At 43.7% G+C, this 14,775-nt stretch overlaps 2 protein-coding genes across 6 annotated transcripts; both read right to left on the bottom strand.

Moving 5' to 3' along the window:
- Positions 1-2,165: 2,165 nt before the first annotated feature.
- Positions 2,166-6,394, bottom strand: apoob (apolipoprotein O, b). 3 transcript variants are annotated; one of them, XM_042705750.1, is made up of 9 exons: positions 6,268-6,394; positions 5,512-5,616; positions 5,205-5,324; positions 4,955-4,987; positions 4,782-4,836; positions 4,581-4,676; positions 4,200-4,291; positions 3,186-3,275; positions 2,166-3,037 (listed from the first exon to the last, which is right to left on the bottom strand). In XM_042705750.1, exons 1-9 carry the CDS (start codon positions 6,310-6,312, stop codon positions 3,020-3,022), a joined length of 654 nt encoding a protein of 217 aa, XP_042561684.1. In that variant the 5' UTR covers positions 6,313-6,394; the 3' UTR covers positions 2,166-3,019. The 3 variants fall into 3 exon arrangements, 2 of the variants coding, with proteins under 2 accessions (XP_042561684.1, XP_042561685.1); XM_042705751.1 differs by lacking the exon at positions 6,268-6,394 and adding an exon at positions 6,174-6,259; XR_006151975.1 differs by lacking the exon at positions 2,166-3,037 and having other exon boundaries at positions 4,124-4,291.
- A 596-nt stretch (positions 6,395-6,990) lies between these two features.
- Positions 6,991-13,570, bottom strand: klhl15 (kelch-like family member 15). Of its 3 annotated transcripts, XM_042705748.1 has the most exons (5): positions 13,298-13,570; positions 12,624-12,731; positions 12,158-12,267; positions 10,925-11,636; positions 6,991-9,619 (listed from the first exon to the last, which is right to left on the bottom strand). In XM_042705748.1, exons 3-5 carry the CDS (start codon positions 12,175-12,177, stop codon positions 8,510-8,512), a joined length of 1,842 nt encoding a protein of 613 aa, XP_042561682.1. In that variant the 5' UTR covers positions 12,178-12,267; positions 12,624-12,731; positions 13,298-13,570; the 3' UTR covers positions 6,991-8,509. The 3 variants fall into 3 exon arrangements, with proteins under 3 accessions (XP_042561682.1, XP_042561683.1, XP_042561681.1); XM_042705749.1 differs by lacking the exon at positions 12,158-12,267; XM_042705747.1 differs by lacking the exon at positions 12,158-12,267 and having other exon boundaries at positions 12,624-12,711.
- Positions 13,571-14,775: the final 1,205 nt, after the last annotated feature.

Genomic DNA, 14,775 nt, shown 5'->3' with positions numbered 1-14,775 from the left:
CAGACTGTCCAATTCAATCTCAAAGGCAATCACAATGCATTTGAATGGAATAAGACCATTGCCAGATAGCCTTGCCAAGGGACCTTTTCACAGCAGTATTGTTTTGTGTGATAGCCCTATCAAATGTGAGATAAGGAAGTTATAAAAGCTTCACTGCTGGCATTGTGGTGGTCAGCGCTATTTCCAGTATTCTTAGAAGTCTGAGTTGATATGTTCCCAGTTATGATGAGTACCAGTTCCGAATACACAAATTCCTTGAGCAACGTTGTGATGTAAGCCTTTCAGAGTCCAGAAGCAAAGGGGTCTGATCAACACGAGTTTCCATAAGAACTGTGCTGTGAGAGCTGTGGTAACAAAGTGTAGTGATAAACATGCTCCTTTGTTTCAAACCCAGCTCAATTACAACAGATAGATGCATAAGGGAATTTGAAGTTGAATCAAGATCCCACCATGACACACAGAGAGCACACTCTGCATTACATTCATGCATAACCACTAAGCAACATTTATGATAACCCTTTATGTAGTCCGTGGCCCATGGGAAATAACAAAGGCTTATCAGTTATATTGAGCTGAGGGGTGCACCTGGTCTTTGGTCATCTGGACATCAAGCAAAAAAAGAGCATTATCTTCAGTATGGCATGTTCGATATGAATCACATTTTTTTGCTGGGCTTGGCTTGGCTTGTGTCACAAATAAATGCAAATCATCCAATGTACTTACTGTCGAACGCAAACCTTGTCATGAGTCAAGCATCAAGCAAAACAAGAACATTATCTTCAGTATGGCATGTTTAGTATGACAAGTTCAGTGACACAAGCCAAGCCAAGCCCAGCAAAAAAAATTGATTCATATTGAACATGCCATACTGAAGATAATGTTCTTGTTTTGCTTGATGCTTGACTCATGACAAGGTCATGAGTTCAACACAAAAAAGCACAAATAATGTAACATTAATAAACTGGACACAACACATCTTCTAATTGACAATAAACATAACTAGACTGCTGGCATTGTGGTGGTCAGCGCTATTTCCAGTATTCTTAGAAGTCTGAGTTGATATGTTCCCAGTTATGATGAGTACCAGTTCCGAATACACAAATTCCTTGAGCAACGTTGTGATGTAAGCCTTTCAGAGTCCAGAAGCAAAGGGGTCTGATCAACACGAGTTTCCATAAGAACTGTGCTGTGAGGGCTGTGGTAACAAAGTGTAGTGATAAACATGCTCCTTTGTTTCAAACCCAGCTCCATTACAACAGATAGATGCATAAGGGAATTTGAAGTTGAATCCAGATCCCACCATGACACACAGAAAGCACACTCTGCATTACATTCATGCATAACCACTAAGCAACATTTATGATAACCCTTTATGTAGTCCGTGGCCCATGGGAAATAACAAAGGCTTATCAGATCTATTGAGCTGAGGGGTGCACCATCACATCTGGTTTATGAAGTTGAGGGGTTATCTGTTTTTGTCGTATGTATTCTTTATAGTGCTGCTTTGGGTGGTGCAAATTAAAATGACAACCTAAAAATGGCTGCAACCCTGTGGCTTTCGCGGGAAATAGGTGTGTCAGGAAAGTTTGATGAAAATGTGTTTTGGAGTGATTAACACTGGGGTATTACAGTTCGTATCACGGAGGCCAGACTCACCCTTGGGACAAATATAAACGGTTAACATTGATATAGAGAAGATGAACAAAGCCAACTGTGCCTCCATCTGGGAAACAGTGAGGTATTATGTTGCATTGCATGAGGTATTAAGTAAAACACTTTGGACTGCTTTAGAACTAATATCTTATAAATCCATTTTGATCTGAGCAGTTATTGCCTTGTCAAAACCTAACACACTTTAAAGGATCTTAAAAACAAGTAGCAATGCGGTGAAATGTCACAGTGGTAATTTGAGCTAATCATTTGCTTGCTATGCTTTCAGCCCTCCTGAGGGTCCCCTATAGTCCAACGCCAGAACAGCTCATTAAATTATGTGGGTTACTGATTAGCTAAAGAAGTGTGCGTGTAGTGGAATTTGCAGGTTGAAAATTTGCATGGCATTACAAGTAACACCGTGCCAAACTTTTCAAGATCAAGTTGTGGCAAGTCAGCTTGTATACTGAAATATAACCTCTGGAGAGAAAAATGGCCGAGTTAGGAGAGAAATATCAGAGTTCCAAACCATTTTATTGACACTGTGGGGGATCATTTGGGGATAAAAAAAAGAACAGAGCAAAAGAGATTAAACAAAACAAAACGAAACAAAGGCTTACTTTCGATTTCAGTCGTAAGTGAAACTTGAATTGCAAAGGAGACTACTGGCTTGATGTAAAAATCAAAACATCTTGTTAATTTCCTGTGATAGTTACTTTTTAACCAATACACAATTAATATGTGCCAACAAATGAGTATAATGTATATGAATAAAAATAATATGACCTAAACCACCACACCAGTGAAGTAGCCAGGATCTGGGGTGTTTGACTCCTTGACCTCTGACACCGTAATCTTTGTGACCTATCCTTGTCATGTATTCACTTTGCAAAAATAGCTTTATTACCCGAGTACTATAATGTATGTCAGATGTTTTCTTTAACTAAACTTCTCTGAACTTCCTTCAGTAGCTAAACAGACGGTAACCACATTGCTGTCTCAGACATGATGTTAAGGTATCTGAAGCTGCAAAACATCAATCAATTATGTAATAAAAACAATGACACAGAGACATTTATAGGCAACATCATCATACGACTGATCACATAATCCCATTTTATATACATCTAAAGGAATTCCTTTCAGTGCAGAAGTGTTTTAAATAAATACAAAGACAACCTACACAAGGCTGCTCGTTGGTTTGGCCCCTAAGTGTGTATATCACAGTTCAATAGCTATGAGCATGGGTAAATAGTACCAGGAAAAGGAACAGATCCAGGAAAGCTGGTTGTGTTAATAGCAAACACAACTGATGAAGCATGACATAGCCCTGGTATCTGCTTCATGATTTGGGGTTGCTGGACTGGTCTCACTTCTTCTTCTCTGACTGTGGGAGGAAAAGCAGATAAGTGTATTTAGTTCTACATCCTGTTTGTGACTGAATAGTTATTTGCTACGGGCAACATAACGGCTACACCCACGCAGTGTGAAGTCATATGAATACATTGTAGTGTTAAGAGTTAACACAGTCTTACTGTTCCCAAGACAGAGGACATTTTCTTCCAAAGGTCCTCAGCATGAACACGACCCTGTGAGCCCATGGTGTATACTTGGTCTTTGGTCTTCTGGACATCAAGCAAAACAAGAACATTATCTTCAGTATGGCATGTTCGATATGAATCACATTGTTTTGCTGGGCTTGGCTTGGCTTGTGTCACAAATAAATGCAAATCATCCAATGTACTTACTGCCGAACGCATCAAGCAGTCAAGCATCAAGTCAAGTCAAGTCAAGCATCAAGCAAAACAAGGACATTATCTTCAGTATGGCATGTTCAGTATGACAAGTTCAGTGACACAAGCCAAGCCAAGCCCAGCAAAAAAACATTAATAAACTGGACAAAACACATCTTCTAATTGACAATAACCAATAAACATAACTAGACTCAGAGTAGATAGATAATTTAAGACCAATTGTGATTATTTCCATGGAATACTACGGAGATAAAAATGAAATGACTTATCAGTCTGTCCATGCGTCTCCCTTTTCCTTTATCAACAGTTGAAAAAAGGAACATGGAAAACTTCTCAGAATATTCCCCCCCCCCCCCCCCCCCCATCAAAGTTTTCCACACTTTGACATTCCCTCAGGAAGCCAGTAGGAAGGGAAGGGGGTTAATCAAAACACACAATTCACAGCCAGCCCTGCCCTCGGGACACGGGAGCCTAAGCCCAAGCAGCTCGGTCAGATATGCAGTTACACACAAGAGACCCAAAGGCTCAAGGCTCAAAAGTGAGAGGCATAGATCAGTGTTTACCTCAGCTCTGCTCTTGCCACTGTGTATTTGCCTGCATTCAATAATTTTGTTGTCATCATCCTGATGATTAAATGATTCTGATGTATTCATCTTATTAAAACAGGAAGGAGGCCGAGAACACTTCCCAGGTACAAAAGAACACAAGTATGCCACTACCTGTTGTGAAATAGTCCGGCTCAGAGCAGCGGCTCCACAGATGGAACAGAATCCCGGCAGCACACAGTCAACTTACCATGGCCAAGGATGCCGCATGTTGTGGGTAGAACACAGAGGCACTCAGAGCCATCAGTGCGGTGGGGAATACTAGCCTCCTTACTCGGTAGCCTAAGAAGTGGAAGTACACAAAGAGGAAACTGGATGTTTGAGTGTGTGCGTTACACCATCCCACCAGTAAATACTGCACACCAGACCTGTAACCTCACTACGTTTGATGCCATTTATCCTGTTAGCATTCACACAATTCTTGCAAATGAGGATTCATTAAATACAGAGCCATGATATTTTAAATGTAGTTATTGTGACCCTAGCCATTGCCTAAGCATGCTAACAACTGGGAAGAGAAGGCAGTCACAAAGGGAGAACAGAATTTCAATTCAATTTGTCGTTGTAGTACCTTTTGCCAGGTAGAGTCCAAGGATTCCTGAGAAACCAACAGCACCCAAACTGGGGTACAATTTGGGTGGAGGGTTGTTCAACAAATCATAACTATCTGAAACCAGAGGAGATCATTAACATCTTATTAATAGTGACTGTAAGCAGACGCTGTGTACACATTAATTTCTATAGACATGAGGGTTTGTCAGGCAAGTGTCACCTTTCGCAAGTTGCACAGAGCTGTTCAAAGTAGGCTCCACTGTTTTATAAACTTCCTGTGATGAAGAGATAACAAAACAGAAGACAGATGCACGTCAACTACAGATTAAAGTCTAACAGGTGATTATTTTAATTGTACGCTTCAAGACAGAGTCTAGACGTATGTGCACATACCTGGACTTTCTCCATTGTGGTGGCACCTGTTTGCTGGAGGAAATATGTACAAAAATGTCAAAGGTCAGCTTAGTCAAGATGCTTAAGATGGGCACAATATCTCCCATATGCAATTAACAGAAGACATTTATTTGGTTAGACGCAAACCACAGAGTGTTTACAATGATTGCTGTTGGGCTGCATGCCTACCCACTCAACTAAACTAATATATACACTGATAGTGATCCAGTAAACCCCAGTTGGTGCACACCTGGCACTGTAAGGTGTAGGGCTCTGCAGCCTTCCTCAGAGTGGCCACCCCCTGTTCTACATGCCCCGCTGCAGGCTCCTCGTACCTGAGCCGGGATGGTGGAGTCGTGTAAAGGGACAGCTGCAAAAAAAAAGAAGGAAAGAAGCAAAGTTCCTGAGACAGAATACAAAATGTTGCCCAATGACTTAAACAAAGTAATAAAATGAATGAGAAACAATCTCTGCTTTTGCAGTCTCGGTCCACCACACCTACCTTATCATTTAAAATATTATTTGATGGCACACATGTGTGTCTGAGAGAGACATACCTCATCAATAATTAATGTGTCGTTATTCTGCTTAGCTTCGCTGGCTGCAAATACGGTGCCAGGCATCATACCAAGAACACAAGGAACCGACACAGGGAAAGCCACCTGTTCAAATAAGAAAATAAGAGGATACCTAATCAATGAAAATCCCACAGTCAATGTTGGGAGGCACATACTTGGCTAAATTCACCGACAGTACGTTATGGGAATATTCAAACATTCATTGTTGGCAGTTATATTTCGCAACCATTCTGCACTTTGAGTGAAACCGAAACAAAAAAGTGGGATTAGCTACCAGGATTGCTGATCTTTGAATCAAAAGTACAAATTGAGATCAAAGTTTCTTTTTGTATCTGTTTCAAGTGATCAGTGTGTATTGTGTGGAGATGTGTAAAGATGTGCACCTTTAAAAGGACAAATGTAGCCTACACAACCACAACACATTAACGTATAACACTATCAAAAACACCATGCTTGGTTCATACACCAGAAGCTCAAGCAACATTATATATTACAGGTGTATTTTGCATGACTATTTGGTTAGTTAATGATGGTCACTAGCTTGCCTCTCCTCGTGACTTTGACGGGACATCAGTGAATGGTAGTAGTACCATAAAGATGATGCTAATAGGCCAACATGCAATATTTAACAGGAACCCCACCTCACAAAGAGCGTCAAAAACCACGGCAATGGTGAAACATTCGTATTTTTTTTAACCAAATATCACTTCTTCCCCAACAATTTTGTCACATTACCAGTTTTCCAGCGTTTGACATAGCTGGGAGTCGGCGGTGCATCATCTTGAGCTGTCATACGATACGGCAAGCATAGTAGGTCAGCGCGATCTCGTTCCTTTATTTGCCATGATCATGACGTTCATACCAAATCAAACAGCGCCTCTCTGTGGTCGGTGTGACCTCTTGCGGACTAAAACGGGTAAAAATTGTAAACAGCCAGTACATTCTTACCTTTGGAACAAAATGATTGTGTCAACTGAGAACTGCGTGCCTTATGGAGTGCTGGTGGACAAATCTAGAATAAATATTTAGGAACACCTTAAAATGTGTAAGCCTAAAAGTCTATGCAGAGGGGGGGGGGGGGGGGGGATCACAAGACTACAGAACAATTAGAGCTATTTCTACTGTATAGTCACCCTGAACCCCACAAAATATATCTGTAACACGTCGAATACAGTAAATAGGAAACAACAGGATTCAGTGTGGGATACATTTGCAAAACTCAGGGCTTTTACGACTTTCAGGCACACTGCATTTGTACACTGAAGGCACAATCTACAATTGTGGCGAAAGACGGTTGATATTTTATATCAGCTGAACATGGACAATCATCAAGAATGTCCTGGTTTTCAAGAACAGTACTTCACTACATGCTGTCTTGCCTGCTTCTAACTATTCAAGTATAGATTTAATATGCAGATACATTCACTGAGCCAGATGAAATACAAACAACTGAGAAGCTGAACAATATGAACATTTATTTCTGGAAAGAAATTACAAAGTGTCCAAATAGTAGTGAATAATTATGTTACCAATATGTTTATGTAAGCAACTTGATTTTGCTTTTTTTTCTCCTCAGATACAGTTACAGGGTGATTTTCTACCAGTATTGGTCTTTTTCAACCTGCAAAGGGAAAAGGTGACAAGGTTAAAAATCTAACAATAGCTGCGCACCCGAATAGCCTATTACATTTTGGTCTGCACAGTATATAGAATTTGTCAAAGACCATTATTTTGGCATATCTATGTACATGACACTGACAGAACCAGGAAGATCTGATGAAAACTAGTGTTTGAGGAAGAGAACATCACTCTGTGAAACACATTCATCTCCAGACATCGTTGTCATTGGATGACAGGCGCAGGAAGAAAGAGAGGAAAAAACGGACTTCATGAGACAGACGGACGCACACAATGTCATAAATATGAGTCCTCTAATTCACTTACGCTGATTATAATCGTCAGTAGAAATTATGGACTGAACGTGACATGGCAGGCTGCAGAAATGCTAATGTGCTTTAGCCCTTTATCTCATGGGGACAGTAACTGTGAAGGGATCATGGGTTACAGCAGCTGGTTTCGTTCAACAGGTAAGGGGTTGGGGTGTAACGCTGCAAACGGCCAAACCCCGAGAGTAAATAGAGGAGGGGACAAAAGAAGCATAAATACAGGCAGCAGAAGGAGTTTAGACCCCTCCAGTGATCAGTCCCTCTCCTACTTGCAGTCAGCAGCGGAGAACCAGTGTTATTGCAGTGTAGACACACACACTTTCAGAGTGCAATGCTTGTCAACAGCGTTTCCATCATTTACAGAAATGCGTTAGCTGACATCAAAAAAGCAGCCAGAGAAATACAATGGATAAATTAACAGGATAGTGTTTTTTTTTCTTTTTCACCGGATAGTGTTACTGACTAGGCCGTACTGACAGGATGAATTGGTTGAAGCTTTGGGATAGGCTTTCCTGCAGATGTTTGCATATACACGCATACCTTCTCTAACATATACCCTCTGACTTCCCCAAACACATAGAGCGCTAGATGATGGGAAGTAAGAATGATGTCACAGGAAACAGGATGAGAGGGGTGACATCATGTGGTGGACAGGGAACATGGAAGTTGGTTAAACGGAGTAATGCTTCAAATAAATTAACCAGAACCATTTTTTTTGTCATTTCTTTATCTCCATTTTCTGAGAAAGCTAAATTTGAAAATTGCGAGATAGACCAACAGCCTGGACCACTGTCTCCCTTGGGTCAGTTAAGACTTAAAAGTATGGTGTTTACTGGTTGTTTTTTGTTTTCCTTTTTTGTTTGTTTGTTTGTTTAAATAAGCACTGGCCTACGGATTAAACGCTTCATCAGTATTGTAGTATTATTCTTCACACCTGTAAACGTTTTCTGTTCATTGTCCTGAAAACAGATGGTGTAGCTAGAAAGGAGGGAGGGAGGGAAGCAGGAGGGAGGGAGGACGTCCTCCCTGTCTCAGCTGCACCGCCTGACGTGTTCCAGCACATAATCTGGGAAGTGCAGGCTGCACACCTGCAGCCCGTCCAGTTTGCAAGGCATCCTGGGATACTCATCCTCCTTCCACTTGTTCTCCTCGGGGTCGAACGTGAGGATAGAGTCGCTGTAGTGGCCGTTGTAGCACAGCCCGCCCAGCACCATAATCTGCTTGTCCAGCACAGCCACTCCGTGGCCGCTTCGCCCGATGGGCATCGACGCGAGGATGGTCCACTCGTCTGTCTCCGGGTTGTACACTTCTGTGGACGGGCAGCCCTGCGACTCGAAGGAGGCACGCAGGATGACGCACACGCCGCCAAATACGTACAGCTTGCCGTTGTGCGCGATCATCTTGTGGAAGCAGCGAGCGTAGTTCATCTTGGACTTGTTCTCCCAGCAGCTGGTGAGGACGGGGGTGCGGCGCGTGCGGTGCTCCGGCGCCCCCTCCCTGCTGGGGTCGAAAACACACACCTGCTTGGAGGTGGAGGATGAGGTGATGCCTCCGGTGATGTAGAGTTTTCCGCTAAGTACCGTGCCCTCGTGGCCGTACTTGTTGACCGGGTACGGGTCCACAAACTCCCACTTGTCCTCCACGATGTCGTAGCGTTCGGTGGAGTAGAAGGTCTCGTCCCGCGTGCGGCCCGCCACAGCGTAGACGTACTTCCCTATTACGCCCACCGCAAACTCCGAGCGCGGCACCGACATGTCTGCCATGCGCAGCCAAGAGTTCTGCCGTGGGTCGTAGCGGTACACCTTGGAGGATGCGTGGAACTCCCCGTCGGGCCCCAGCTCCTCTCCACCCAGCAGGAAGACAAAGTTGTTGACGATGGCCAGGCAGTCTGGCCGCAGCGGCACCTGCGGGCCCTCCAGCTCCCACCACACCTTGGGCCGGTGCAGCAGCAGGATCTTGCTGTTGACCATGCTGTGGCCGATCATGCCGCGGAACACGGCGGTCTGTGGCCGCACCGAACGGATCCGGTTGGACTTGGTCTCCGCCAGTGGCTGCTCGTTCACTTCATGGAAGTAGTTCAGCGCCTGGTCCACCTCTTGCCGCAGCTGACGGGAGTAACGGTAGAACTCCGACGTCTTCACCTGCGTGACGGAAAAGTGAAAGGGAGGTGAGGGATACGCGGTAGACTGTGAAATTTGGAGGAATACAACCGGAACATTTCGGTCTTTATACATTTAGGTCTTTGTACTCAATATGCCTCTGGTTTCTTTTAAATTTAGTGACAATGTTTTATTAAATGATCTGTATGACGCTGATGGAATCTAAATGAGCACGCCAAACTTGAAGAACAGCCCCGAAGACGCAGTCAGGATTTCTGGAGTTTATTTCAGCGTGGAGACCCCCTCTAAGCGTGTTGCTCAGAGAATGGCCAACCTGATTGTAGAATATGTTGGCATTTATACCATTCCGTCAGGTAGAATACAGGATGGGAGGGGAGACCACATCCTACAGGTGATGGCAGGAAGGGGAGACAGTGGGGTGAGAACAGAGGACAAAGGGTGATAGCAGGAAGGGGGATATCTGGGGGGGAAGGGGTTCAGATGCTAACAGTTCAGGTCTCAGTGAGACAGAGTAAACATCCAGCGGTATGGGTTACAGATACAAAATAATGCCACACTTAGTTCATGTCTCTTACAACAGTAGAATAGCAATATTTGGTTCCATCAGTCCGCAATATGAGCATTTCTATGCTCACACAAGAACCACCATGCAACAACCAATCAGAACAGGAAAACATCGATATGCGGTTCCATCAATGCCGACTGCAGTGCAAATCAAACCAGGCTTGCCCTTAAGCTGTGACCAATCAACCATACTTAGATCAAATACTTGGATGCTTATGAAGGCTTTGATATGACATGGGTGTAATTAACTCTAGAGGTGGTAGAATTTCTGGTAGGAAGAACAACCAGGCACTCCTGAGATCAATTTCAGATTAAGCAACACAGTTCATAAATGTACACCCTTGCTGTGCTCTGTAACTGTCACTTAGGATAAAAGCACCTGGTACATGAATTCAAATTCATGGGTAATGTGTCTTCCTTCTCACACCGGCTGAACGCTGAACTTGAACAGGCCAACCAGGTATGCTATTAGTCTCTTGAGTGTATTTCAGGATGTTATTTCTTGATGGAGGAAGGGGGGGGGGGGGGGGGGCGGGGGCACCAGCCCTGCCGGAACCTAATTTCTGATGTCACACGTATTTCAGACCTGTGGGAAACTATAATTGTAATAATTCCACTGTGCGTCTAGTTTGCGTTTAAGTTCATATTTGTATGATGCTGTATGTGACTTGCCCTGGCAAAACTGCTTAAGGGGCACTCTGAAATAAGTCAAATGTGGAGATGTAAGAATAAATACATGTTCAGCTGTTGATGACATCTCACCTTCTCAAAGACGTTGGCGGGCGTCATGAGGCTGAAGCGCAGGTTCTGCACTATGGCGTCTGTGTGCCTCCAGCGCCGGCGGTCATGCCGCAGCCATGCCTGCACGGCCTCGTACAGCTCGATCTCAGGGAAGCGGCTCAGTTTGTCGCTGTCCAGGTACGCCATGAGCTTCTCCAGGCTCAGGTAGGACAGGAAGTCAGGCCGCGCCATCAGCGGCACAAAGTTATCCAGCAGGAAGTTGTCCAGCTGCTCTTGTACGCCCTCCACGCCCACACTGAAGTCCTCCAGGAGCCGCATGACCTCGGCGCAGTTGTCCAGGCAGATCTTGGCCAGCAAGAATGAGCAGCAGAACTCCACGGCCTCTGTGAGCTGCACATACATGGCGGCCTGGAGGATCTCCTGCACAGTGGGCATGCTCAGCTCCAACGAGCCATAGTACATGAAGCGCAGCACGTGGCCGAAGCCGGCCGCCGTCAGCCCCTTCATGTGGATCTTGTCCTGGTCGCGCTCTCGCATGTCAGCGGTGAACATGACCCGGAAGTAGTCACTCTGGGTGGCCAGCAGGGCCTTGTGCGCCTGGAAGTGGTGCTCCTCGATGAGCAGCGTGACGTCCAGCAGCAGACGCTCCTCGTACAAGGCCCGGAAGCCGGACGACACACTGCCGTCGTGCACCTGGGAAAGGTACACCTCCACGTCCCCCGCCATCACGCACCTGCACAGGCCAATCAGATTCAGGGATGTTGCCATGGTTTGTGCACACACTTCCTCATACACACACACACTAACAAACAAACAAAAAACAAGCAAAGAAGGGAAACATGCAATGCTTTCCTAACCATAAACATTTCTTTCTTCAAATAGAATTATACTTGAGAAATACCAATAAGGCCTACATCCTGGGAATGGCCTAAACTGCATTTGTTTCCGAGTTAATGCTTGTGAACTCTATACAGGGTCAGATCACCAAAACAGAAGCAGCACATAAGAGAATGCTAGCTGAGTGCCAACAAAATTCAATGCCTCTGTGTGTGTGTGTGTGTGTGTGTGTGTGTGTGTGTGTGTGGGAGAGAGAGAACTTGATGAGTGTGCACTGGTGAGACTACACCACTCTTAAAAAAAAAAACCTTGTAAGACCTTGAATGCATCAAAGCCTCAGCAATTTACATTGGGCTGCTGGAAGCCATACAACACATATACACACACTACCCCTCTCACACACAAACACACACTCACCTCTGATTGGCCACGGGCATGTCACAGGGGGGTGTCCGAGCCAATCAGAGGACAGTGCCCCTTGTGTCCGATGAGAAAAAATTAACTTGTTCTTTTCTGAGGTGATTCACCTGAATGACAAACCGAAGACAAGCCCCAGCCAAATAAGCGATTTGGAAATACACTAGCGAGATGTACTGTGCAAACAGACTTGAAATGTCAATGACAATGTCAATTTACATGCAAACATTGCAAGACAAAATTTCATAGATGCACAGAAGCCTCAAGCCATGAAATTTCAATGAACCATAATAACAAAGTCTGATCTTGACCACAGTCATGAACTAAAAAAAGTCTTAAAGGAATAAAGGCCTCTTGTAAGTGTAGTTACTCAACATAGAGAGGTGCCCAGGAGAGACTGTAGTGACTCAAGAGAGGATTTTGACACCTGAGCAGTTCTGGGGAGGGGATGCTCTGAAGGCTGTACCTCTTTGGAGCGTCCTGGCCAGTCGTGGACTTCGCTGACAACGCGCTGAAGGGACGCTCACATTTCCTCTGCTTGTGTTTCCCCTGCTCTGCAAGGGGGATAGAGAACCTTCATGGGGAAGAGTGTATTTTTTCGTACCATTGCAACAGGTGAACTCATAACTCAGAGAGCAAGGATTTAATAAAGGAATTAAATATGACATTACACCTATATATATTATGCGATATCAGATAGGAAGATGTTCTACGCGTTACAAATAACCATCACATTGTCTCCTGTTGGCTAGTTTGTCAATTAATTCCGGTATCCTTTCAATTGTGTTACATTGAACTTCGACTTCCACTGGGTTGAAGAAGCTGGACTGAACAAACCATACGTAAATACATAAGTAAATAGATGTGCAGGCATGAAAAGAACACATTCATCTGATGCTACATTGAAAGCACTAAGAGAAGATTCCCATCACAGCGGTAGAAGCCTGCTAGTTAGCTTACAAATAAGCAATACTCTAGGCCACCGACAGAGAAATCTGTCCTAGTCATTTTTTATCGCGTGAACTACCAACAGCATAATGTTATTTTAAATCTTTTTTTTGTAATGTCACAATGTAACGGACACGCCGAGTTAGACGAACAACGCATCAAGAGTATTGTCACTGCACAAACTAGCTCTACCTCGGCGATGCGACTCCACACAACCCCTCTTCGACCAGGGAGCTCGAGGTTCTTCTGACATGGAGTGCCGGTGTGTATCCCAAATCAAGGGAACCAAATCTGAAAATAAATCATCAGTACCACTCCGCTGTCCATTGGTATCACTCTACGTCTATAAATCAACGTTATTTATGTAGGATAATAAAATTGTGTTCATCTAATGCATCCATCGCCAACATAGACGCCATATTATTCGCTGCACTGACGTAATTTCCGCAAGTATAGCTCATTCGAACGGAACTGTAAACAGGCGTTGGGGGTTGCAGAAAGGGTCTGAAAATCATAAACACCATCTATCTAGTCTATCATCTTTGCCTCAGCTGCAAAAGGGAAATGTCGTAAATCTGTATTGTGTGTGTATAGGCTATCTGTTGTTCCTCGCGATTTTGTTGTTTTTGCGATTTTTGATGGCTACCACTTATTTTAGTGAAAAGGGTCAAGTAGCACCTCTGGACTAACCTCTATCACTAAATCAAGCCCTTATTTTTCACATGTAAGTACAGTGTGCCCTGCATGGACATTGGATGGCTTTACTGGTTGAGTGTTATTGCCCCTAGTCCTACTTCTATGCAGTTGGAAGGTTTAACATCAATGCTGGTGGACTATGATTTGCTTGACATTAAAGCAGGCCAGAGACCATAGGGTGAATAATGTGGCAGTCTTGCAAGCAAAACATGCAAGTATGGGCAGAGTCTGGCCCATATTGAAGGCTATCTGAAACTGGCCAAAGACTTCCAAAAGTAAGAGGGCTGTGGAACAACATGCAAACCACAACCATAAACTTTATATTCTGTGACAATTCTTTACACATAAAAATGAATTAGCTCAAATGTCATCATGTCTTAGTAGTCCAATAGTATGGTTGCAGTGTATATCACTGCTTGCCAAATGTTTAAAAATCCAAAGTTTTTTCCTGACATACTGATGAAAACCTGTTTACTTATACACTTGGGTGGCTGACATCACATAAATAATACACATACCACCAGCATTTCCAAAACTGAGCATGAAGTATCAGGTGGCTCATGGCACTATCAGAATCAGAATAAAATAGCTAAATGGCTGTGAAGATAAAACACACAAGTCTTATACAAAATATATTTCCTTCATCAATCTCCACTCCCTGTCTTTGTGGTGACACTGAATTGCAGTTTGGGTTGTAATGTCATCTTGAACAGAGAATGGAACTTTTCCTGTTGCTCAACTGGTAGAGTAAGAGGACATACTAACAATACCAAGGTCATGGGTTTAATTCCCAGGGACCACAGTACACAATCTGATATATACAGTATGTAAGTCACTTTGTGTCATCTGCATCTTATGTTGACCTAGGACAATTATGCTGTTATTGACTCAGGGACTATATAGCAAAGTCCTTTATAATGTCTCTTTAGTATGTCATTTTAGTGTTTATTATGTTATTCCTATTTTTCCTATCA

This window comes from Clupea harengus, unplaced genomic scaffold (assembly GCF_900700415.2).
Source record: "Clupea harengus unplaced genomic scaffold, Ch_v2.0.2, whole genome shotgun sequence".
NCBI classification, from domain to species: domain Eukaryota; kingdom Metazoa; phylum Chordata; class Actinopteri; order Clupeiformes; family Clupeidae; genus Clupea; species Clupea harengus.
The sequence above is the reverse complement of the archived record's forward strand: the minus strand, read 5'-3'. Positions and strand labels throughout refer to the sequence as shown.